The 27056-nt window shown below is 41.7% G+C and overlaps 1 protein-coding gene across 6 annotated transcripts; it reads left to right on the top strand.

Annotated features, from left to right (window-relative positions):
* Positions 1-148: 148 nt before the first annotated feature.
* On the top strand, positions 149-19896 carry LOC147613582 (TATA-binding protein 2). 6 transcript variants are annotated; one of them, XM_086781581.1, is made up of 9 exons: positions 151-552; positions 1083-1324; positions 1506-1593; positions 1670-1741; positions 3049-3099; positions 18812-18856; positions 18945-19037; positions 19132-19233; positions 19337-19896. In XM_086781581.1, coding segments are annotated over exons 2-9 (672 nt in total). In that variant the 5' UTR covers positions 151-552; positions 1083-1322; the 3' UTR covers positions 19556-19896. The 6 variants fall into 6 exon arrangements, with proteins under 6 accessions (XP_086637709.1, XP_086637707.1, XP_086637708.1 ...); XM_086781585.1 differs by lacking the exon at positions 1083-1324 and having other exon boundaries at positions 153-552; positions 19396-19410; positions 19504-19896; XM_086781584.1 differs by lacking the exon at positions 1083-1324 and having other exon boundaries at positions 156-552; positions 19337-19410; positions 19504-19896.
* The last annotated feature ends 7160 nt before the right edge of the window (positions 19897-27056 follow it).

Genomic DNA, 27056 nt, shown 5'->3' on the forward strand with positions numbered 1-27056 from the left:
CATTATTTAATTTTTTAGAAACGCAACACGAGTGAGGCATCATGTCTGTAAAGTTGAAAACCCAAGGAATATTTTGGATTGATTATTAACATACATACATACATATATATATAATATTCACTAAATGTATTGATAAGGGCTATTTATACAAGAGCAGGCTGCTTTCCATCTCAACCTAGAGCCCCATATAAAGCCACCATACAAACCGCATGCCGGGAGCCGTGGACTCTTCATCTCCACCTCCCCACCCTGCAAACAAAGAGAACCCACCTTCTTATCCGTAACCCTAATCAGAGAAAGCTCTGCAGATAACACAGTAGAAGGGCTGAAGGCATCTTCACTTTATCAGAAACCCTAATCCTTATTCATTACTGCTGCTTGAATCCCCAACGCTAACCCTAATTTGGTTGATTGCAAACACTAACCCCACTCATCTGCAGTTGCCGCTCTCTGTACAGTGTGATATACGCATTTGCATCCCGAGATGGCTCTCGAAGGCAGCCAGCCAGTCGATCTTGCGAAGCATCCTTCCGGGATCGTGCCAACACTCCAGTAAGTTTATTGGCCTTTGTATGTGGGCAAATGGTGCGTTCACTGACTTGGAAGATTTAGGGCTTAACATATGATTAATTAACATCAGGTTTAATATTTCTAATATCGAGACATTGGGTCACACGTGTAATATTGATGAGATTAGGTTTAATAAGTGTAAACATGGCAACACGAGGTTCAGTCTCTGATAGGTTCCACCGTGAAACTTGACATAGGATGGCATCTAGGTCATTGTTGTTGAGATCAGCCCCAACATTGGATTGATTTGACATTGGTGATACGCCGTGTGATCAAGAAGTCTAATGCTGATGACATTTGCGATAGGCTCGATGTCAAAGACAGGAAGCTCAATAGATTAAATGTTTTCGAATGTGGATGATGTTTATGTTTTTGAGAGGGAGAAACCTAGTAGATGTTGTATGATCTGCATGACAGACCTTACCAGATTTTTAGCATATTTATGCTTAGCTTAACCCATTTAGTGATGTCCAAACCAAGTGTCATGATACACATGATCGATCAACATGCAGAGCTACGAGGAACTGAAAGCCACTGAAAAGCTGGAAATAAATACTCCAGAGTTTACGGGTTCATTTAGACGTAAGACATTACACGATGCAGATCCTCTGCCATGGGTAGCTATTACTAGGTGGCTGCCAGCATAATATGCTCTAGCAGAGGTTTTTTGAGCTACCTTGTTGGTACAAGAAATTGGTTGTTATCAAAGAGTATCTAGATCCGTGCATAATACGATATGGTTTTTCTCCCTAATGTGAGTGACACCACTGTAGTCTATCATCGGCCTACATTATTGAATGAGTCCATTTTGTTTGGTGTATTGATTTTTGCAATATGTAGAGCATGGTTAGTCCATCAATGGAGTTACATGCTGTTCATTTATGACCTGTCACTGATGTCTAGGCTATTTGCTGACAATCCTTTTGGTGTCACAGGAATATTGTCTCCACAATTAACATGGATTGCAGATTGGATTTGAAGACAATAGCTTTGCATGCAAGGAATGCTGAATACAACCCAAAGGTTAGTTTTTTTTTTTTTGAAACGCTTTGTTGTTTAATGATTGCTCTTATCCTGTTGCATTGACCTCTTGATGTAGCGTTTTGCTGCTGTAATTATGCGAATACGGGAGCCAAAGACCACAGCTTTGATATTTGCATCGGGCAAAATGGTAATCTATTTGTTAAACAAGTGCAAGCTTGCTTGAAGCTTGATGTAGACCTTGGAGTTTGACAGATCATTAGCTGCTTTTTTTTACAAGACAAAGGGGATTTGTCTGCACATTCTCAGAGAAACAATCGACCATGTTATGGAGACTACTCTCTATTTTGGACCCATGTTTACTAGGGGGCCTTTTAACATGAAAGGGTCATCTCACATACGGTGTTACTAAAACAGTATTTGAAATTGAACACAAAATGATGGCCAAATTTAGGGTGAAAATAGAGAGGGGCATTGAGAGCTGTGTCACTGGTACCTAAAACCGTTTCAAATATGGTATGAATTGTTTTTGTAGTGTGACTGACGAATTTGCCTGTTTAGTAGGTGCTTAAAATGTGAAATTGCAAAAAATGGAGATCAGAGTTTTTTAAGGGCCACCATGAGGCCATAGAAGAGGAGAGGTGCAAGTTATTTGTCGTGTCTTATGGAATGGTCTGTCGCTTGCAGAAACACATTAACACATTATGGATAGAACAGTGACTTTTCTTTTAATGTAGAGTAAAGTCAAGTCTCAAATCTCTCTCTCTCTCTCGCTCACATTTTTTTAAAAAGGAATTCTTCTCTCTCTCTCTCTCTCTCTCTCTCTCTCTTCCTCTCTCGCTCTCGCTCACACACACACACACACACACAGCCAGCATTGATTTCTGTATTTTCAAATGTTTTTATCTTCCATCCTCTCTCTCTCTCTCTCCCCAAAAAAGGAAGAAGAAGAAAGAACAGAGTGCTTGCATAGCAGCATCGTGTCAGGCTCCAAGCTAAGAGATCCCGGGTTCAAGGTTCCTTTGCTGCACTTCAATGCCGTCATATGGGTCACTTGTGGCCTGCATGGTTGGCTATGACATTATAAGACACCTTACTTCATAGTTGCATTCACACTCAACCTCATGATGTGTATAGTACTTTTGCGTTCTGCACGTGCGTGCGGGCATTCTGTACGCTGTACCAAATGCACAAGCTTCTATATTAATTTTGAAGTTCATGTTTGTCCTAGACCTTATTATGCGGCCTCTATTCCTCATCCATGCACCCCGTGTATGCTTTCCCATACTGCATGTACACAATTGTTTTTAGTATACCATATTTTTTACTAAATACTATTCAAACTAGGAGAAGACTGGTGTACTTCAGTACCTTACCTTATGTGTACTTTCTGTGCTCATATCGTCCTGTATACCCAACGTTTCTAACCACCTCGTCTCATTTACATTTTTCAGTTTCACTTTTGCAATTGTATACATATAGTTCTTCTTTTGGCAGGTGTGCACTGGAGCTAAGAGTGAACAGCAATCAAAGCTTGCGGCAAGAAAGGTATAATGCATACCCAAAATATAGATGATGCATCTCAAGGTGCTTCGTGCTATCTGTTTGTTTATGTCCTTAGTAAGCTGACTTGTTGTTGTATCAATATCTTAAAAAGTTCACACTGAAAAGTAAGAACTACACTGCTAACCATAGTTTATTCTAGTTTGCGTAAAAGATAATAATATTATCTTGTCGAGAGCTTATCAAAAAGCCATGCAACTAAGGATGGTTGTATATCTAGTGGGGGAGAATGTGACCCACTTGATTGGTTGGGCATTCATCACTTTACCCCCAAGAGACGAGGATCGCACTCAACCATCAACAAAAACAAGTTGTAAATAGATGGGAAAGCTCGCTTCTCTTCAAACTAAGCAGAGAGCAAAAGTTAGAGCAACTTGAAAAGGGGATCAGCTATGAAAACAAGAGTTTGAACATTGAAGATTGTAAGTACCCTCAATACTCTTGTATACATCATCCCCAAAGCCACGAAAACTACTTCAGCCATCCACAGGCTTTCTGGTTCATCCGTGCCTAAGTGGAAAAAAGGTAGGGGAGATGCAATTAGCGTGTAGCCAACTAGAGGGAGGAGAAAGACTGACAGCTCTCCAAAATTCTGATGCCTCATGGGTGGCCGAGCTGCATAAGGTCCGTCAACATCCATCAAAGATGGGCTGCTCAGCACAATCAAGTGGCAACAAGGCAGACAGCAAAGCCAGCAGCATGCTCGGTGGGCGCATACGGGCCGCCAACCTTGATCACCATTTGTACTTCAAAACATTTATTTGTACATATTATTTGCATTGATGGAAGTTAGCGTATGATTATTTGTGAATTATTGTGTGTTGCTAGTCTCCCTATTTGTAAGGTTCCATCGTGCCACCTAACCTACCGAGGCACTGTTTCTTGGCTTTCCCAGTGCCTTGCTGCTCCTTTGAACAATTGATCGAATCAAACAAATTTGAATATTTAAAGTGATGGCTTGAGGGAGAGAGAGTGTGTGGACAAATTGGGTGATAGCTGCCACATGCACCCATGTATTGTGTAGAACACTTGCGTCTATGTCTATGTGCTAGGGTATTTTAGAGATAAAAAGAAGAGTGCGACAGAATCACACATTTGGCGCACACGAGTCCTAAACTATTGCTTTGTATTATGTACAAGAAAGTGTTAGAAGTCATCTCCTGTCTATATTCATACACCAGGGTCTCTGTTGTGGGTGTGCCCGCCCCGTATAAGGTGTTTTATCATTTTTCCACACTCCTTGTATTTTTTCCTTATTTTTTTTCATTTTTCCTAGTGGTGGGAGGGTTGCCAGAGGATGCCAGGAGCACTCCAGTGCTGGCCCACTGCATATTTATCAGTCGTAGGCTACTGGGTTGCTGGCCGACTGGAGTTTCTCAGTCGTGGGCATTCATCTGTTGGCCGACTGTATTTATGCAGTCGTGGGACCATTTTCAGCAGTCGTGGGCACCTTTTATGCTGGCCGACTGCTCTCCCAGGGATGTATATATAGGCCCCTTGCCCCCACCACTTCCTCATTCAGTTTTCTCGGGATCTTGTATATAGAGAAGAGTTTACACACCTATCTCTCTGTGTTTCTTGTGCTGTTTATTTTCTGCAGTCTACTTGCTCTTGTCTACCCAAGTTTGGTTATCATTTTCGTTGCATATTCTGACATGGTATCAGAGCCATAGGCTCTAGACAGATCTTGGGCGTTTTTCTGAGCAAGAGGGGGAGCGTTAGGCTGCTGATTGGTGGACTGTTTTGGGCTGAACGGGAAGAGAAGGTGCAAGAGGAAGGCGGGCAAAGGTGCTGGACAGCCACTTGCAGGTTTTCAGATTTTTTTTTGCCACCCACCCACCCTTTTCAGGTTACTCTCCGTGATGGCAGATTTACTAGAGACGGTTGAGAAGCACGTGAAGATTCCGACTCTCCCCACGTTCCTAGTGGATCGTCAGTTGGATGGGTCCAATTACGGTATCTGGAAGGTCATGATGGAGTCGGTTCTAGAGTCATATGACCTTGCTGATTTTATTATCATCGGGGTGCCACGGTCGGAAGCTGAGGAAGGGGAGTTATTATCGACGAGGAAGGACCGAGAGGCACAGGCACACATGTGGGATCGTGTCAACGCCAGGGTCCGGTCGTTTATTTTCCTCAGTTGCACACCACTAGTGATCAATCATGTGAAGCACATGACGCTGGTGAGAGGCATATGGGAGCACTTGGCTTCTTTGTATAACAGGGTGTCACCCATGAAACGGATCTCCTTGGAAGTGTAGATACGGGTTATGAACCCTGCAAAGTCTTCGACGATGTGGGAACACATTAACAAGCTGCAGGCCCTTTAGCAGGAAGTCCTACAAGCTGGGAAAGAGATATCATCTGAAGATATGGCCCACTTGCTTGGTCAGTATTCTGCTTTCTATTCCTCGTTGATCACGAGTGGCAGGCTCAGCACCATTACTTGGTAGGAGCTTGTGCCAATGGTCTTGGACCAAGAGGAACGTTTCACGAACCCTCCTCACGGCGGAGGTTCGGAGCCTTAACTGGCCAACGGTCGAAAGGCCGGAATACCCACAAGGACAAAGGGAAGGCTTCACCGGAGAAGTCTTCTGAGAAGAAGCGTGATCTAGAACGAGAGAAGCTGAAGGCCGAAAGATCTTGTAATGATTGTGGCGAGAAAGGCCACTACTGGAGGAAGTGCCCTAAGCGGACAGGGAAGAGTGCTGATTCCTCAGCCTCAGCTGGCATTTGTCCACTTAGAGATGGTGGACTTCGATGCTTCATCATCTTCGAGCGAGGAGGCAGTTGGCTTCACGCGAAGGATACCTGGGAATGGATTCTCGACAGTGGTGCTTCCAGGCACATGACTCCATCCCGTGACTTCTTTCTGGATCTGAAACGACAGTCAGGTCGTATCTTTATTGGCGATAACTCCACTATTTCGATACATAGTGAGGGCCGGATGGAGATTATTCTCGACGGCAAGGAGGGCAAGCATGCTTCCCGTGTTCTTTATGTCCCTGCTCTGGGTTTTCATCTTCTGTCAGTGCATGAGGTATGCAAGACTGGCTTTCGGGTGGAATTTGAGGAGCATTCAATTACTCTAAGGGACCGTGAGACTGGCCAAGTTGTGTGGGAAGGCGGTGTGGAGAATGGCATCTACAAGCTCTCTGCACTCTCCTCATTGACAGGTTCTCAGGTTGGAGATTTGTGGCACTTTCGTTTTGGCCACTTAAATGTGGATGCTTTGAGGCGCGCCTTCCGGGACAAGATGGTGGTTGGCTTGCCAGATGTTGGTAGTAGGCAAGGACGCTGCAGCTCTTGCATACGTGGTAAGCAGCACAGGGAATCCTTTCCGAAGCAAGCTTCCAGGCGGGCTTCGAAACCATTGGAGTTGATTCTCACTGACTTGTGTGGACCACAGCAGATACCATCCTTGGGAGGATCTCTTTACTTCATGCTGCTTGTTGATGATTGTACCAGATTCACGTGGGTCTACTTTCTTTTCCAGAAGGACTAGGCTTTTGCTCGGTTCAAGGATTGGCACGTGATGGTGGAGAAAGAGTCTGGATATCAGGTTAAGACTCTCAGGGTTGATAAAGGAGGTGAATTCTCCTCGACTGTATTTTTCAGGTTTTGTGCAGATCATGGCATCAAAAGGGAATTGGCCAATACCGGATCGCCTTCGGAGAATGGAGTTGTTGAACGAAAGAACAGGACTGTGGTGGAGATGGCGAGGACCATGGTGGAGCATCGTGATCTTCCTCGTCCACTTTGGGGTGAGGCTGTGGCAACGGCTGTCCATACCATTAACCGCTCTCTGACGACTTCTGTACCTGGTACAAATCACGCATGGTAGACAAGTCCCCATGAGAAGCAACCGAGATAGCTGCTACATACGGCTTTCGTGACAATGCATCGGCCACTACATTCTTCTTTCCTGGGGTGTGCAAGATCTGAAAATGAAACATAGAGAGGAAATTGGCCATCCTCATATGCTTCTCTGACAACTTAGTTTGAGTAAGAAAATACCTCAAACTTTGGTGATCTGTCTTCACAGTGAAATCAGCCCCAAGAAGGTAATGTTTCCATATAGTAAGTGCATGAATTACAGCTAAGAGCTCTTTCTCATAAATGCCAAGGGATAGCTCTGCATCATGCAATCTACGACTCTCATAAGCCACGGCATGTCCCTCTTGATTAAGGACAGCCCCTATGCAATTTCCAGATGCATCACATTCCACACAAAAAGGCTTTTGCAAATCCGGAACGATCAACACTGGACCATGAGTAGTTGCATCTTTCAATGTGAGGAATGCATCTCTCTACATTAGTCCATTTGAACACGGCCTTCTTCTTTGTCAAATCATGCAAAGGAGAAGCAATCCATGCAAAGTGCCGAATGAACCTGCGGTAGTAAGAGCATAATCCAAGAAAACTACGGATCTCATGCACTGAACTCAATTCGGGCCAATTCCGAATCGCATCAATCTTTGCAGGATCCATCCGCACTCCATCTTTGGACACAATATGCCCAAGATAATGTATCTCTGACAAGAAGAACTCACTCTTCTTTGCATTTATGAAGAGTTTATGCTTATGGAGCTCTTCAAAAACAATAGCCAAATGAGCTTTATGCTCTTCTTCGGTCTTCGAGAAGACTAGTATGTCATCAAAGAAGACACCTGTAAATTTTCTGTACCCATGGAATATGCGATCCATCATTCTATTGAATGTAGCCGGGGCATTTGTAAGACCAAAAGGCATAACAAGATACTCATAAAGCCCAAATGCTGTCCTGAAAGCAGTTTTGTGTACATCCTCAGGCACTACACGCACTTGATGATATCCACTCTTGAGATCAATTCGGCTAAAACATGCCGATCCATCCAACTTGTCAAGGATGTCGTCTATGCGTGGAATCGGAAACCTATTCTTGATGGTAAGCTTATTCAAAGCTCTATAATCCACACACATACGAAAGGATCCATCCTTCTTTTGAACTAAGAGGACGGGTGAACAATATGGGGAAGAGCTTGGCTGAACCAAACCTTTCTCAAGAAGCTCATTTACTTGCTTCATGATCTCCTCTTTTTGGGATGCACTTACACGATAGGCTGACCTATTAGGCGGTGAGCTACCCGGCACAAGATCAATGCGATGATCTTCCGGTCGTACAGGTGGTAACTCATTTGGTAACTCATCAGCAAAACAATCATTGTGCTCTTGCAAAAATTTCAGCCTATCATTACTAAGAGTGTTTACATGTACATTATTTTTCTCAACATGATCTCGTACAAAAATCAAGTACGCAAAAACACTCTTTTTCATTACTTTCTTAATTTGTACATGAGATACAAGGGGAATGGTATCACCCTCTTCACCAGCATCAATTACATGTTCTCGGCCTTTATGCATGAAGGTGATCCTGTTAGTCTTGTAAGCCTTGCACGGATCAATACGTGTATGCCAAGGCTTTCCAAGCAATACATCACAGCCATTTAAAGGCGCCACAAGAAAATCCTCATGATCCACATAGCCTTGAATGTGTATGCGCAACTTGCCAAAAATAGGCATGACCTGCACTTCTCTACCAACAAAGGCAGCCCCTGCTTCAATTTGAGGACCCTTGAAATGAGGGTTTAGCCTTATTGGATCGACTCAATTTGAGTTTCAATTGCTCGGTGGCGGTGGCGGCTGCGATTAATTGGTGTAAGGTATGACCAGGATACATTTGTAATCCCGCTTTGTACACGGGTTGCAATCCTGATTGAAACCTTCTCTTCCTTTCCGCCTCGGTGACATGCATAAATGGAGACACCTCCAAAAGCACTTTCCAAAACTTTTGTACATATGCATTTACCGATTCCCCCTCATTTTGCTTTACCCAATCCCACTTCATTGTTATCTCATTCAATGCATTGGGAGGCAAGAATTGAGCATAAAACCTCTCCTTGAACTCTTCCCATGATCTAACGGGATTCGGTGAGAGCTTCTCCGTGAGCCACCAATGGGCAGCAGTGCCTTTCATGAACATGCTTACATGCCGGATCATGGATTTTTGAGTGAAATCCTCATCACTGAAAGCAATATCAAACTGGGCAATAAAAGCAAGTGCCTTTGATGCATCATACTCTCCATGATATGTGTCAAACTTCACAGATTTGTCTCCGGCTTTGAAGTCACGAGACTTTGATGCATGTGTGTGCATCTCAACATGTTTTTCCCCATGTTTGTCCATTGGGACAACTCCTGTGACTGGCATCATTTTTGGACCAAAAGGTGATGCATAAGGCATAGATACATGTGCCCTGTAAGCATGAGGCATGGCTGGCCTCTCAACATGCATTGATACATTTTCAGCCATAGCTTCTCCCTCACGAGCACACTCGAAGGCATGAGTGGCATGAGAGATACGCGGAATACCTGCACCAACAGAAAATTGCAGCCCATGTTACATGTGTTGTGCATGTACATTTTCAGCCGGCAATGGCATTTGACATACATTTTGACCACTGCCATAAACATTGTATCCTTCACGGGCTACATGAGATATTCCTGCATGGCATGAAGTCACTGATTGTTCCTCTCCCATAGCATGGAGATTCATCCTCTTAGACATAACTTCTTGTTCGGGCACTTGTGGGGATTCCAAGACATGTGGGATGGTTGCCTTTTCTGCATAGGCATCCTCTGTACGAGCCAAGTATGCACGTGCTGCATCCCTCGGTTGCATGTGCAACTCTTGAGCAATCATTGCCATTGCATGATCCATATAAGATTCAGCTTTCTTGGCCTTCAAACGATCATGTACCAATGGATCCTCACGGCGATAGAGATTTAATTCTTCTTGTTGTGCTTGGAGAAGAGCCTGCATACGAGTAAGTTCAGCTCTCAAGACTATGGACTCTTCTTCTTGCATCTTCTCTTTGCCACGAGACGGCTGTCCCACATATTCATGTTCCCTATTGTACACCACATGAGTTTGCTCATCCTGTAAAGCATTGGAGGCATGCATTTCATTGTCCCTGCCACTTGTATTAGCATCTCCAACATTCATTGTATGGCTGTTCATAATGTTCTAAGTGTAGCGATAGCTAGTATTCACGGTGATCGTCTCTCACGATAGAAGTGAAAGAGAACCGTATGCTCTGATACCAATGTAACTTGGTTGAACACAATGCTAATCAATACACTTAAATACACTAAGATTTGAAGGACACTTGCTCAAATACAAGAAGTAAATTGTTGAATTGACAAGAGGCACACAATGAGCCGGAACGGCCGACCCCTCCCTTGAGTAAATTGTATTACTATTGGAGAAATTCAATACATAGCTTCACGGGCATCCATTGCCAAATCCTCCATGCCAATGCATATGAAATTCAGCATTTAGAAAACAATGGTATGTCGATGTAGCAAGGAGCTGCCTTGATGCTCGGCCCGACTTCAGTGCCCATATTCTCTACCATTGGCTCTATGTTCTACCAAGCAAGGTAGCAACATCTTCAAGAGCACATAGGACAAGAGAAATACTACACAGGGCGGCTAAACAAGGAGTCCTGCCCTTCTACTGAGTAAGTAATGACAATACATTGTCCAATTACCTTACCAGTCTTCATAGAAGTTGTTGCAAGCGGAAGCCTTCGCGTTGGAAGCTTTAGAAGTGTTGATATCTTCGATTTGCCGCAATCCTTCGCGACAAAAGTCTTCAAGAGGATGAAGGGAACCCTGGGAAAGCTTCCCCTATGGTTCAACTTGAGAAAGGAAGGCTGAAATTAGGGTTTTCAGCAAAAAGACCAGAAATTACAGCAAAAATGAGAGCTGTTTTGCTGAATTTCAGTCATTAGGAGTGAGTAGGAGAGTGATTAGCACTTGGAAACACTCTTGGAAGCTTGGAAAACACCCTAGCAAGTTGGGTATGGCTATGGAGAGCTTGGAAATGGAGAGAAATGGTGGAAAAACAGAGTTTTCAGCCTCCAAAAATCCTCATGAAGAGAAAACACGAATTTCTCTTAATAAGTAAGTGAATTGGGGTCCAATCAGGTGAAGGGACATGGGGAGATGCCCATTTATGAGTAAAAGGGGAGGATCAGGTCCTGGACATTGAGTCTTGTCCGCCTCGGGACTTCAGTGAGTGTGAACTTGGAAGAGGTCATAATTTATAAGTGACTTTTGGACGCCCAAACTTTAATGAAGTGGGAACGCACTCACTTATAAATATTGGCTAAGTCCTAAGGGCTATTTGAGCCTAGATTGGGTAATACTTACCACCTGTTCACATGCCACACAACCATGTCAGCAGACAGTTTCACACGCACGGTTCACGGGCGGGCGTCCCCTTACCCGGAACTACACATAGGTCATGCATGCATGAAAACAGCATGCAATTTCATTTGCAGGCAAGCACATAAAGATGCTATGTAATGCAGCATTGGCATGAGCAATTTCCGTTCATGAAACCATATAAGACCAGGCGTTTCCAGGCAAGTATACGCAATACCAGACCCAGTGGAAAGCCAATCCTCCAGGCGTTTCCGGGCATGTACACAAAGGCACAAGTCCCAGCGGAAAGCCAAGTCCTCCAGATATTGCGGGCATGATAACATCAAGTCCCAGCGGAATATCATATCCAACTATACAGCATGACACGTGTCAATCACTTGCATAGGCATATTCCATAAGCCATGGACACTAATCCAATATGTACATAGTGTGAAAGCAAGAGTGAACCATTCGAGTGGCCAAATGGTGACAAAATCTGCGTTTCTTAATGGTGACTTGCATGAGGAGGTGTACGTTGAGCAGCCTCCAGGCTTTATTGTTCCAGGATCGGAAGGGATGGTTTACAGGTTACGTAAGGCCTTGTATGGTCTTAAGCAGGCTCCCAGGGCTTGGAATCAGAAGATTGATTCCTTCTTTATTCGGACTGGATTTCAGAGATTGGTTGCAGATCCGAACATGTATCTCTTTCGGAAACGCGGCATGGTCACACTTATCATCCTTTATGTGGATGATCTCATTCTCACCGGCGGTCATGTGGATAACATTGGAGTGACGAAGGCTGCCTTGTCAAAGGAGTTTGAGATGACCGACTTAGGCTTACTCCACTTCTTCTTGGGATTGGAGATCTGGCAGACCCAGAGGGGGTTTTTTGTCTCTCAGCAGCGGTATGTTCATGAGTTGCTTGAGGCCTTTGGGATGGAGAACTGCAAGCCTATTACTTCGCCGATGGACCCGAACACAAAGTTAACCGTTACAGATCCTTGTGAGCCAGTTGATGCCTCGCAGTACAGGAAGTTGGTTGGTTCATTGATCTGGTTGTTGAACACCAGATTGGACTTGAGCTTCTTCGTGGGGCTGTTGAGCTCTTTTATGCAGACGCCATTGAAGTCTCATTGGGACGCAAGATTGCGGATCTTGCGGTATCTGCAGAGTACGAAGGATCTGGGACTCTTTTACACAGGAGGGAATGGAGTCAAGCTCCAAGGTTGGAGTGACTCAGATTGGGGAGGAGATCCAGACACGAGGAGATCTACTTCAGGATACAGTTTTACCCTCGGCTCAGGAGCAGTTTCTTGGAGCAGCAAGTGGCAGCCAACTATTGCCCTTTCTTCGACAGAGGCAGAGGGCTGGTGACATCTTGCTACTTTATTGTTCGACGGAGGACAATGCGTCGGACCTCTTCACGAAGTCTCTACCTCAAGCTACGCTCAGGCGGCACTCTAGCTCCCTTGGGTTGGTTTCACAGCCAGGAGCTGAGAGGGGGTGTTAGAAGTCATCTCCTGTCTATATTCATACACCAGGGCCTCTGTTGTGGGTGTGCCCGCCTTGTATAAGGTGTTTTATCATTTTTCCACACTCCCCGTATTTTTCCCTATTTTTTTCATTTTTCCTAGTGGTGGGAGGGTTGCCAGAGGATGCCAGGAGCACTCCAGTGCTGGCCGACTGCATGTTTATCAGTCGTGGGCTACTGGGCTGCTGGCCGATTGGAGTTTCTCAGTCGTGGGCATTCATCTGCTGGCCGACTGCATTTATGCAGTCGTGGGACCATTTTCAGTAGTCGTGGGCACCTTTTATGCTGGCCGACTGCTCTCCCAGGGATGTATATATAGGCCCCTTGCCCCCACCACTTCCTCATTCAGTTTTCTCGGGATCTTGTGTATAGAGAAGAGTTTACACACTTCTTGTGCTGTTTATTTTCTGCAGTGTACTTGCTCTTGTCTACCCAAGTTTGGTTATCATTTCCGCTGCATATTCTGACAGAAAGAAGTAATACAACTGAAATTCAAGTACAAGATGTGTCTAAGAATGAAGATGTTAAATCACAGCCTTGTGACCTACTGTTCACTCATGGCTAGCACTTTGCCTACATAAAAAGGCTCTGTGAAGTACAGTGCTGAATATATGATGATTTGGCTACCCACGTATATATATGCACCAATGCTCCTAGTCGGCCATTTATAGAGCTGTTAGTCAGGTATACCTATTGCCACGCCATCAATGCCATATCATCCATACCACGTGGCAGTGTCATGTGTCACTTGTGTTGTCGGACTGTACCAGTTGTCCGTTATCTGATGTTTGGCTTCCCCTTGCAGACTCTTAGGTGTCACATTCCCCCTTGCATTGCAGTTGCACGATGCCCATATAAAGTGCCGCCCTTTCATAAAAGGAAAAGATCCAAGCAAAGCTCATCCAAGAGACCCAAGATTGTGAACATTGTGAGATCACTTTGGGTCCACTGCGAAGGCTCACATTTTGTTTTCGTTGTGTTAGCATGAAGACATGCAGAGAAACTAGTGGATGACCAATGTCAACCCGATCAAGCACATTTGGTTTGTCCAATCGTCCATGTAAAAACACTACAAACTTTTGAGTATCCTTTGGTAGCCCACAAGAAGAACAATCTAGAAAATGGTGGAGCAAAAGTCTACTATCCAAATTGCTTGCACTGTCTCCAATGGACTCTAAATGAAGAAAGCATAACGAAGAACCACACTCCTTAGAACGCTGCACCAAATGTGTAGCCATTAGTACTGCTCAGCACTTGTATGTCTAGACCACCCATGTCATGTGGAACATACTCCAAATAATACATCCCTTACTACATCGAAGTCAAACCCCGGTTCTTGTCGTTGGTGCAGTCTCCAAGAAATTTGTTACGCCAACTGGCCTATTCTGCAATGGCAAAGACAAATATGATAATATGTCCTCTTGTGGTGTCTCCATGAGATCAGACACTAAAGATACTCCACCCAAGGCAAATGATAGCTGAGAAGAGTTGAGTCTTCATGAACGACCTGAAAAATTGAAGCGACTTCCATTGAAGCCAAAGATTCTCCATTGAGTGCAAACGGCAACTATGAAGATTCTCCCTGAGAGTCGTGGCTGAAAACTTCCTTTGTTCGTACTTGTGGATCGATGCAATGAAAGACCTTGGGGGAGTGCTCAAAGCCACAACCCGAGAAATGAAAAAAGCGGAGTGCTCATCTTGTTCTGAAGAAGCCTCCTCGGATTGCTCCTCCAAGGTCTGCGGACAATCCTTTGCAATGTGCTCAATGTTGGAGTCACAATAAAAGCAGCCATCTTGGCGCGACGCTCTTCAGGGGTGAGGTGAGTCATCGAGGCTTCCTTACTTGCCTTGTTCTAACCATCCTTGGCCTTGGATTGGCTACCCTTGTGTTTGCCTTTCTATTGCCCATGTTGTTGAGTCCTAGACATGGAACTCTCCCATCTCAAGGGTTGTAGTAAGACGACCGCATCTGAAAGATCATGTGGCCAATGTGCACTAACATTTGCGTGCAAAGATAATCTCAAATCATCCACAAATCACTCAACATGCTCAAAAGCTTCGAGAAACGAGCGAGATAGTCAGTTATTATTTCACCATGTTTTTGCATAAAATGCTCCCATTGGGTCTTCAATTCACACTCTTCATCTATGAGAATAAATTGCTGCAAGGCCTCCTTGTGGCAATCATCCCAGCAAGTCATGGAGTAGTGCCTAAAATGATCTTCCCACCACAAGGCAGCGGCACCCATCAAAGCTGTACGTATCAAATGGAGCTGAATTTTTTTTGAACCATTGTTGTTGCCAACGTAGCAGCCATCTCGCGGGTCTAGTTGATTAGGACCATCTTCCCATTGAACTTGGGAGGCTTCAGAAGCTTCATTAATTCAGCTTGTTCCTCATGAGGCATGGAGGAAGAACTTAGCAAACCAGTAGTCCCGCGACATCGAGCCAGTGAAGGCAAGCGGGAACTACTTGGAGAATCCGGCGAAGGCGGACTCTCAAAGGAGACTATTGGTGACGCGAATGTTCTCTCTCTTGCCCACTACGCGCATGTGTAGAACGATGACTGCTAGATTGGGAGTGAAGCTCATCTAGTACATTCTTGCCTTCATCCAAAGGAGTGAAAAATCCTCCAAAAAGTTTTGCCACTTTGTCCTCGAAAACGTTTAACACTTGCTCGGAAGCATGAGCTCCTTTATATTCCAGTTTTGTAATACTAGGTGCTTTAGGTGTTCACTCTCTCTTGTTGAGACAGCAGATATAATAGCCTCCATTTTAGCCGCGTGCGCGTCCATGGATGCCTTCATGTTGAGAAGCAAATCAATGAGTTGTGAATCCTTGACAAATATCTAGTGACCAAGGGGTGAGGGATTTCAATGTGCGATGAGAGAAGGGTTTGGTAGGACAAGAAAGCGCAATATACCCAGTTAATCCAAGTGCAATGAAGAGAACCTAAACTTTTCTCTAACCTGAACTTGTGCACTCTCGGAATCTAGGTGCTCTGCCCTATCCAAGCAGGTAGCGCACATGGGTGCGTGAAAAGAAAAATTTACAGGTTTCCTAGGCTCAGATACCAACCGTCGTAAAACACTTTCGCCTTAACTACTGCTTTGTATTATGTACAAGAAAGAAGTAATACAATTGAAATTCAAGTATAAGATGTGGGTGAGAATGAAGGCTTCAAATCATTGCCATGAGACCTACTGTTTACTCATGGCACTTCGCTTGCAGAGAAACGCTCTATGAAGTACAACGTTGAGGAAAGAAGATGAATATGATGCTTTGGCTACCCATGTATATATATGCACCAATGGTCCTAGTCGGCCAGTTATAAAGCTATCAGCCAGCTATATCAGACTCTGCCGTATCATCAATGTCATGTCATCCTTGCCACATGTCACTTGCGATGTGTGACTCTGCTTGTCGCTTGCGATTATATGTCTGGCTTTGCCCTGCATACTTGTAGGTGTGTCACACACTGAGGTGCCATGTGACACATTGGCTTATCATCGGTGCTATCCTTGTACAGATTTAGTACCTTTTAAGGATTATTTGTCATACGTCGTGACCCCATTGTGAGCCCTAGTCCATGGACATGTGAGGCACAAGCTACATAGGTCTTTCCAAGCCTTAGGTGTCAGAGTAAGTCACTTAACCCACTTGGAGAACAGTCGGTCCTTGTAGGTCGCCTAGTATAGGTACATAGGACATGCATTTAGTAAAGCATAGGTTGCATAGATGGCCAGTCTAAGGGTTAAGCACATGGGCAGCCCATGGCCCACGCAAGGGGGCCAACATGTAGGCATTGGCTGAATGGCCAGCCCATGGGTCTGTCGGTCAGCCATAGAAGGCCAGCCACAGAAGCCCATAGGGGCCAGTCGGCCAGCATTAGACCCAGCCGCCTCACACGTGGGATTAATAGTGATTTTTCACAGCCGTGGGCATATAAATACAGGCTGATAGGTATAAGGATAAACCAAGTAGAGGACCCAACATTAGGCCCCTTCAGTCCCTTGCATAAATCATCTCATTCTCACACAATTCAGCAGTGATCAAGAGCAGAATTATGTGTGCCTAAGTCGCTTGACTTGTGCATACATAATTTTCACCAAAGCACTTCAGTATGCTTTAGTCAAGGGGTGTGCATAAAGGTTTCCGGAGTGGCTTCACAATTGTCAGTCCGCTCGATGGTTCAGCCGACGTTTGGTCTACCTCGTCCTTGTGTTTGGCAATCCTTAGTCAACCGTCTCAATACGTTTTCTGCATTGTAAAGTCTTCAAAGCAATAAAGCAAATACTCTTGCTTGGAGGAGGGGGGCTCTTACATGGATTACTTGTTACCGAGGAGTTGGTATGAGTATACATGACCAAGGAAGGTCAGGTGGATATAGGTTGGAGCGAACAGCTCTAAGGAGTGGTCTCTCTTCTTTTGGCTCTTTAACCATAGGAGTGCTTTTGATTAGCAAAGAGGTGATCCATTTGGCTGGTATTTCATCAAGAGCTGCTAGACCAGTGGTAGATACTTCATCATGAGGTGCTTGATTGCAATTGTTGTTGGAGATACATTTGCAGGTTCTTGTGATGACAAAAGGAGGGTGCAATGCTAGCTTTCAAAATAGGCTGGAAAGTGCCCTCACAGTGCTCATGACATTTGGTACCCTGGGTGAGACATGATTCGAGTATTTCAGATCTTGTGAGTGGCACCCATGTGGAAACCATACAACTAAGAACAGCTGTGTTTCTAGTGGGGGAGAATTATGACACATACTATTTGGAGACTGGGTGCTGGCAGCCAGGCCAGACAAAGCGGACAGACAGCTGGGCAAGGTGAACAGGCGGCTGCTGTATGGGCCAGCTGTACAGCTGTATGTGCGGGTTGAATGAAGGTTGGGCAGGTCGGGTGCATGTCATGCAGCGCAGTCGTGGGAGTGGACAAGCAGGCTGAACCCTGGAAGCTTCCTTCCTTTCTAGATTATGTGCATGGTTGTGTTTCTGCTATCTTATATGTACTTCAGTGTGTGGTAGCATATATTAATACCAAGTTCTACACCCACTATTGGGCACTGATGACGTTAGTGGGGATGTCGTAGTATCTAGTGTATACTATGCATGATGGAGTTGATGGTTTATTTTCTTGTGGATGACTACCATGAGGTTATAAATTGCACTTTCTTATAAGGTGAATTTGGGCATGTTCCTGGATTCATCTAGGTATATGTTTATGTTGTATTAGTGGACATGCAAATTTCACATTGTGAAGTTTTTGTCCAAGTTGCAGCTAGTTGATATTGTGATATTGTGTTAATTCTTTCTATCTTTAGTGGTGCATATGTCCTATCAACTACCTTTTTGTTGTAATAGTTCTTTCTATTTGTTCTGATCCTTAGTGCTAGGCTTCATTATGGCTGAGTATGCCCTGTATCTGTGGAGCTTTGATAGAAACTCAGTACACAAACCTTTGTATAAATGTATGATCTTGTATGTGTGTGCGTGTGCGTGTGCGTGTGCGCACGTGGAGTGTGTGTGGGAGCATATATTAATACCGAGTGTAGAATGTATATCTTGTATGTGTGTGTGCGTGTGCGCACATGGAGTGCGTGTGTGGGAGCATATATTAATACCAAGTTCTACACCCACTATTGGGCACTGATGATGTTAGTGGGGATGTCGTAGTATCTAGTCTATACTATGCATGATGGAGTTGATGGTTTATTTTCTTGTGGATGACTACCATGAGGTTACAAATTGCACTTTCTTATAAGGTGAATTTGGGCATGTTCTTGGATTCATCTAGGTATATGTAAATCTGTCAGCACTTTTGTAGCACCTATATATATATATATATATATATATATATAGAGAGAGAGAGAGAGAGAGAGAGAGAGAGAGAGAGAGACTAACACTCTTATGGCATGCAGTATGCACGCATAATTCAGAAGCTTGGCTTTCCTGCTCAGTTTAAGGTAAAACAGCATATCGAGCACTTATACTAGCCCTTTTTTTCGTTTAAAGGTTCTAGAGCTGACTTGGATTAAGAGTGTTCATGTACAGGACTTCAAAATTCAGAATATTGTGGGGTCATGCGATGTGAAGTTTCCCATAAGATTAGAAGGCCTGGCTTATGCCCATGGGCATTTCTCAAGTGTAAGTAATATGGCGTTCATCCTGATCTTTTTTTTATCACTTTATTCAATGCAACATTGAGCTATGTTATTGATGATTTCCAGATTTGTTGCAGTATGAGCCAGAAATTTTTCCTGGACTTATTTATCGGATGAAGCAACCCAAAATTGTGTTGCTTATTTTTGTCTCAGGAAAGATTGTCCTTACAGGTGCAAAGGTATTGAGATGCACCTTTAAAAGTGCGGTGTAAGTCCGCATGTGTAGTTATATTTGAGTTCTTAGTTCCCTTAACAGAGTTACTGGTTGGGAATGTGATCCAGATCAGGGATGAAATTTATGATGCATTTGAGAATATTTACCCCGTCTTGACTGAGTTCAGGAAATTGCAGCAATGGTACACCACCTTAATTCTTTTCCATAATATTGGCGTGCCCAAATTGGAGGACAGCTTATTTACCTTGTTGTTTGCTATTTTTGGGGTGGTAAGACTGCGCACTGGCATGGGGAGCTGCTTACATGCAGTGCCTCGAAGCTGTTGAAGCACTAAAGCCAGTTGAAGGTGCCCCAATGACACCACCTGGAGGAATGATATACAATGGAACATTAGGATTGTGTGCCATTGTTACCCTTTTTCTAGCATTATTGCAAGAATGGAGTTGCATGGATTTTGCTGTTGTCAAAAAACTTGGAAACTACCTTTGAAGGTTGCTTTGTGTAATTGAATGGTTTGTGAAGTATTGGAGTCTCATGCCATAAAAAAATACTTCCTAATTTTGTGGCTATGCTTGTCAGCAAGCTTGTATATATATATTTTTGGGGCATGCATAGTTCAGTGTACATTTTCAGCTGGTTGGACTTTTAACTAAGCTTATTCACTCAATCTGTGAAAGCCCCTGAAGGTATCTATAGTGCAAAAACTCCTTTTTTAAAACACAAGCAAGTTTCTGTTTCTTAAATCATTGATTTTCAAGTTACTAGGTACGGTACAAAATATTTAAGGGATCTAAAAGCTTTAGGAAAATGAGCATCATAAACGTAAAAAACAGAGTGCCATACTCTCAGCAGCTACATCTAATTATACTGAGTGTCATACCCTTAGCAGTTACAGCTAACTGTTTAATGTTTGTTACAATTAGAGTTAGCTAATGATTTTACTTACTTTCAGATTGCTCAATTAGGTTGACTAACCTTAATTGCATCTTAGAAGTTTTAGATTGTTACAATTAGGGTTAGTCTCGGATTGCATCTCACTTGCTAGTCTAAATGAATGAACGGATGGATGTGATGTGAATAGAGATGATGAGAATGTGAGGTGAATAGATGTGATGAGATGTGAATCAGATAGATGGGAATGAATGGATAGATGGATGTGTTGTGAATAGAGGTGATGAGATGTGAGGTGAATAGATGTGATGAGGTGTGAATCAGATAAATGTGAATGAATGGATGAGATGTGTCATGTGAATCACATGACATGAGATGAGATGAATGATATGAGATGTGAGTGAATGTGTATGTGAAGAATGGATGTGAATGAGTATGAAAGAATGGATAAGGATGTGTATATGAAACTTGCTAAGTTGGCTTGCTTCACCTTGTGAAGCATGTACGGTCTTGGTTCTCTTTGTCAATAAGCACATAGTTCGAGTGCATAACTTGCATCCAATATGAATGATATATCTCCTTTCCTCCTCCTCTCAAACACACACAGTAGAGTAGGCTTTAGAATTTGTTAGTGGGCTCTCCAATACATACTGGATGGTATCAATTAAAATACACTCCTAAAATGCAGCAAAAATTTCCTCCTTGGTTGCTTGTCACCTCCTCCAAGATATCAAGCCTTGGCTGTTGTCCATGTTTCTTGTTGCTTTTGTCAACATCTTAAGCTGTGTTTTGAGCATATCAGCTCCTTGCCTCTTAATGCCTTTCCCATGGTTTTGAGCTATCTTATGTCCTTCGCATGGCCTTCTTCCAAAAAAATCTTTGGCTAAGCCTTGCTATTTGATATGTCTTAAGATGGAGGCCAGGAAGTGGGCTAAAACCTTAAAAGAAAACCTTAGACCTTAGTTTTGTTTAGTATGAGAGATACAAGATTTTAGAGAATTAACTTAATGTGTTAATTGATGCATGATATGGTTGTACCTAGAGAATTATTCCTTCTCATTCTTGATTGTCATTTATGCTGAATACTTAATAATTGGTTCATGATAATTCTCAATGTTTCTATAAAGAAAGAAAGCTGACTTTTGAAATGACATGGGATTGTTGAAAATCAAAGCATGCACACACTAATAGATATTGATGATTCACTTTCTTTGTCGCTACAAAGAAACATAGATAACTTATGAAATAAGAAAATAGTAAAAATAAAATATTTGTTTGCTCATTAACAACATTAAAATAACGATGCTATTAGAAGTGCACTGGTAATAAATTATTAAAGACGTGTAGTGGGTGACAATGCACTAACATTATATTTCTTTGATATCTCTTGTTCTTTGGTAATGACAACATTACATATACAACAAAGAAAATTAAGCTTATGAATTGAACTTCTGGGAAAGAAAACCAATTGAATTATTGCTCTGGTTGTACATATGAACATGCTTTATGTTTGTTATGTGTGAAGTGTGTTATTAATTCAAACTTAAAAAAGATTAAGTATGGTGTGTGTGTGTGTGAGAGAGAGAGAGAGAGAGAGAGAGAGAGAGAGATGAATACGGTGGCTTACCCCTTTAGTTTGCAAGGGGACATAGAAGAAGCCTCTACCTTGTGCTTGTGGCTCATGTCGCTCTTTGAATAAAGAAACTTACAAGGACATGTTCCGAGGTAGCTCTCTCTTTCTTTGCACATAAATCGGTATACAATTCTAATGTTTTTATGCATGGATGTGCATGAAAGAAAGGGAACATGTTAAAGAAAGTGTATTTGGTTTTCTTGTTCTTCTCTTATGCTTGAATCTTCTCAAAATTTTTTTATGTTTAAGAGCCTCTATGAGTTATGACCAGAAGAGAAAATGCAACTCTCTTTGAAAAGATATCAATTTTTAAAAGATATCAATTTTTGAGTTTATTCATGATTTAATAATTTATGTTTAACACCTTAGAAATACTCTCAACCTTGAATAAAGTCTTTCAAAGCTCTTTTAAATAAAGTTGTAGGAATCTTTGAGGTGGAGATCCAAGCATCAAGATATATTCCATTGAGGATATCGAGGTTGATATAAGTGTATCAACACATGATGCCATGGGTTATCTAATAATCCCAAGCTTTGGCTGACTTGAAGATTATTTATTTGCTCTAAATAAAAAGCATTGTTGCGATGTAATATATGTAGAAAGCATTGTAATTTGTACAGACAGTTGGTATTGATTTAGATAGATGTATACATTTTTAAAGAGCTTTCGCAAACCCTATCATTTAAATTGAAGGAGGAGGTTTTGTGATAATGGAAGTATATTAAGTAGCTTTAAGGCCTTAGCACCTTATAGCTTTTTTCCACCATTAGGGCTAGAACTCAAAAGTTTCAAAAGATTGACATTGAGACATTAACATCATTTTTATGGAGAGAATATAGTTCTAAAAAGTGTTTATAAGTTTGCAATGATGATACAAAAACAAGCGATGAAAAAACATCAAATATTTGAAACTCCAAGCTTTGCAGAGCACGTAGGGTGCCATTGAAAGAAATGACGTAATAAGAGAGAAATACCCCATGCTATTAAGTCTCCATGAGTGGAAGGGATGGAGTTTAAAGAACACTTAGTGTTTATAATCTCTATGGTCAAGTTAGTTATGACCTCTATGGTCAAGTAGGGATGCGTATGCAATCATTACTTACATATGGGAATGTGGGTGATGCCATTATTTAATTCCATATGTGACGTATGTTTATCAGGGATATTTTATGTGTGGGATATGTCTTCTATTTTTATAGTTTTTCAAGATTAATGTGTTTAATCAGTTATGTGCGCTGGTATGATATAGTCAAGATTAATGTGTTTAATCGGCATGATGAGAGGATTATTTGCTAGCCATGGGGGAAACATGTATTGGACCACAAAGAGATACTTTGGAAGACACGTGAACACCTATTATGGTTACATATTTTGGCATTTATATTTTTGGAGGCTAAGGCCTCAAACCTTTATACATACCAATTAGTATTTTTGGAGGCTAAGGCCTCAAACCTTTGTACATACCAATTAGTATTATTGCTTTTGGTAGGCCCAAGACTTAGTACTTTTAGCTTGCTATATTTTTGGAAGAGCTTGTACGCTTAAGAACTTAAAAAGCTCTTTAGCTTTATTTTTGGAATAGTTTTTTAGGAAAAGCAATCAATGATATATTAAATATGGACGTGTGGTACTATTGGCCACACTCATATAGGGAGATATTGAACCCAATCTTGTGTCGATCGTGACCTCTCTCTTATTTTCAAGCTTTCATATTTATTTACTTTGGTAGAAATTTGTTTACGTAAGGTTCATGCATTTAATTTGTTTCAAGTCTATGGTTTGCTCTAATTTTTGTGTTTAAGAAAAAGGGTTTTTCTCCAAGTGTCATAAAGATCTTAATGGAAACAGAGCTTTGGGGACTGGTCAAGGAGAAGAATTTTGAAAAAAAATTAAAACAAAATTTTATGGAAGCTTTTGGAGCAAATGAGGCCATGGAAATCATCTTTGGAAACTTTTTAAGCTTCAACAAATCAAGAGATTGCACGGGAAGAGGCAAAAGGCTGTAAGGCACTATCAAAAGTACATGTGAATTGGAAAGTTCAAATTTCATGAATTTAGGGACTTTTAGACAGAAGCAAAGGGGTTTTGTACCATTGGAAAAAGCTCTTCTTTATCACCTTAGCAAACATGCTTATTTCATTGCTTGTAAAAAGACATGCGAAGTCTTAGCCTTAGCCTTCCACTTAGTATTATTGGTTTTGGTAGGCCCAAGACTTGGTATTTTTAGCTTGCTATATTTTTGGAAGAGCTTGTACGCTTAAGAACTCAAAAAGCTCTTTAGCTTTATTTTTGGAAGTCTTTTTGAAAAAGCAAGCAATAATATATTAAATATGGATGGATAGTACGATGGGCCACACTCATTCAAGGAAAGATTGAATCCTATCTTGTGTCGATGGTGACCTCTCTCTTATTTTCAAGCTTTCATGTTTATTTACTTTGGTAGAAATTTGTTTACGTAAGATTCATGCTATAAATTTGCTTCAAGTCTATGGTTTGCTCTAATTTTTGTGTTTGAGAAAAAGAATTCTTCTTCAAGTGTCATAAAGGTCTTGACACTTAGGGTGCCATTGAAAGAAATGACACGATGAGAGAAATACCTCATGAGTGGAAAGGATGAAGTTTAAGGGACACTTAAGGTGCCATTAAAAGAAAGACACAATGAGATAGAAATACCCCATGCTATTAAGTATAGCAAGGATGTCCTTGCTACAATGTTTTGAAAGGAGATAAAATTATAAAGACAATTTAAGAAACTATTTATGTACAATTGACGTTAATGTACTAATGAGAATATGGATTGAGGGACCAAGTGTGAATGAAATTGACTATTTAAAGGCAATAGCATCATTACTAAAGGCCCAAAAACGAGATGCACATTTATGGAGAGATTGCAAAGTAAGCATGACCAATGATGTATGTTATTCTGTGTATTTTTTTCTTTATGAAAAAGCCTTTATTACTTTCTCTTATTATAAGATACATGAAAATAATGAGTGTTGGATGGACTTTTTTGTTTTCTTGTAGATATTACAAGGTTAAAATCAAGTCACTCTCTCTCACACTTTGTTGCTATTTCCACACGTAACGTTCAAGTCGGTGTGGGGCTAGGAAGCTTGGACATTTGGTCGGGCAACCATCTGATAGCTATGGATGTGGCTAACAATGTAAAAATTTGAAGCCTTCAAAGGGCATAAAAGCTCTTCAAACCTTCTAGAGAAGGCCTCTTAAAAAATAGGGTTGCAAGAAGGCCACTATTTGTAAATTTTTCTAAATTTTACACAAACATATATATTCACTTAATTTATGGCCTTCAAATTGAAGGCCTTTTGGCCGGATTTGACTACTTTGGTTAGTAGTTAGGCAACCCAAACTTGGCCGATTATAGCAATATTTGTAGGTTGTACCCCTTAACCACTTTGGGTAGTTAGTAAGGTAGCCCAAGGCTCGCCATTAGCAATATTTTAGGTTGTAAGTTGTAGGTTGGTCATAGGCCTAAGAACTTCCCTTTTTGCTGTCATATGACAACAAGTAGTTATATGAAGCTCATTAGCAAGCAAGAGTTGGCAATCCAAGAGTTGTCAAGGTTAAGCTACACCTAGTTTTATGTGTGCTTTTATTTCCTTGTTTCTCTTCTTTTATCATATGTGTGCTTTTATCCCCTTGTATATGAACACTTTGAACTAAATATTCTAGTGATGTATCAAGTGGTATAGCTACAAACATGCCTCAAGAACAAGCATTGCTAGGCATACTTTAAAAAAAGCTATGGACTTGAGTACAACACAACTTCCTTCTCTACAATACTTTTCTCAACTATGGCTTCAAGCCAATAGATACCTCATTCGTACATGAGGATTGCCCATTTGACAAGTGCTTTACAATTGCAATTCTAGTAGAGGCTCTTGTGTGATATTTAGTTGTTTTAGTAAATGTAATCTTTGATGCGATGGTGACTCAACATGCAGCCATATATGCTCATGAAGGAATCTATGCCCATCCTTCAATACCACCCATAGGTGGCATTAATTTTATCATAAGTTGGAAATGACAGTAGTGCTTGAGAAAAACTCTACTCAACCAATGAGAAAAAAGACAAGTTTGAGTACAATCAGTTCCCCTATTCAAAATCTCATTATTAATCAATTTATATACCAAAAAACTTGTAAATTTTATTGGTTTTCGTAAAGATAAGAGTTTTGTTGCATTTTAATTGGTGCAAAATACACTAAGGGACTGTTTTTTTCTAGTACTGGATGACAATCAAAGCTTTACTCTATATTTATTTTTTCCTTATGGGCATGTTTTAATGAGAAGCATGATAACTCATCCATATAGCTCGTGAAGCACAAGCGAATATATCATATATAATCAAATTTTTGGCTCTAACAACATACCTATTTAATCATTCCATCTACGTGTTGAAATAAAAAGCTCAAAGAAAAGGTCCAAAAGTAGCTTGGAAAATTTGAGATCAAGTGTACTAAAGCTTTCACAGTAAATAAAAAACAAGGGCGTCTTAACTGACTAATTGAGGGGCATAACGAACACCTACAAGTGTGGAACCCTAGAAAACCAGTTTATTCCGGGTTGAAAATCCCTACAATAACTCTGGTCAATATAGTCTACGTTCACAACCTTGTCTGATATTCTGATCAAACTTGCTGTAGTTCAACTTGACAATGATAATGCTCATGATAAGTAAGTTAAATAATAAATTTCGCGAGGATGTCAGACTGTGATTCCATTTCCGAGGGGCATATCTTTTGAAAGCCCAAGTGAAGACCAACCCAAATGAGATGAATCACACAACACCGATGCTGAGTACGAGGACCTGCAAAACAACCATACTATACCACCCGTTGTTGGAGTGCCTCAAAAAGGTTTAGTACCTACACATGGCTCAAAAGAATTCTTACAAGTATTGTAAAATGTCTGAAGTAATGGTAGGCTCCTAGTGGGCCCACTAGTATCCGCCCATTCCTACCCGAGAGGCATGTGATGTCAGTACCAACTAATTAAAAGTAATAATAATAATAAGTGATGATAGATGGAGAACTAGCAAATAAGAAGGTCCTCTAGAGATTGTGTAAATGACACTGGTTAGTAGACACTCCACACCACAGAGCACTGAATGATACTTCAGATCAAGATCCTTTACTCGTTTGCAACCTATTCAAGAGAAACTTCACTTCACACCATTACACAAACTAAAGATCTAGCTTAGTGGCATTTCGGTTGAGATGGAAAGACATCTACGAGGGAATGACGTGCAAAATGGGTGGCAGAGGCACATGGAAGAATG

Source organism: Cibotium barometz, chromosome 43 (genome assembly GCF_041138505.1).
Source record: "Cibotium barometz isolate CiBa-2024 chromosome 43, ASM4113850v1, whole genome shotgun sequence".
NCBI classification, from domain to species: Eukaryota; Viridiplantae; Streptophyta; class Polypodiopsida; order Cyatheales; family Cibotiaceae; genus Cibotium; species Cibotium barometz.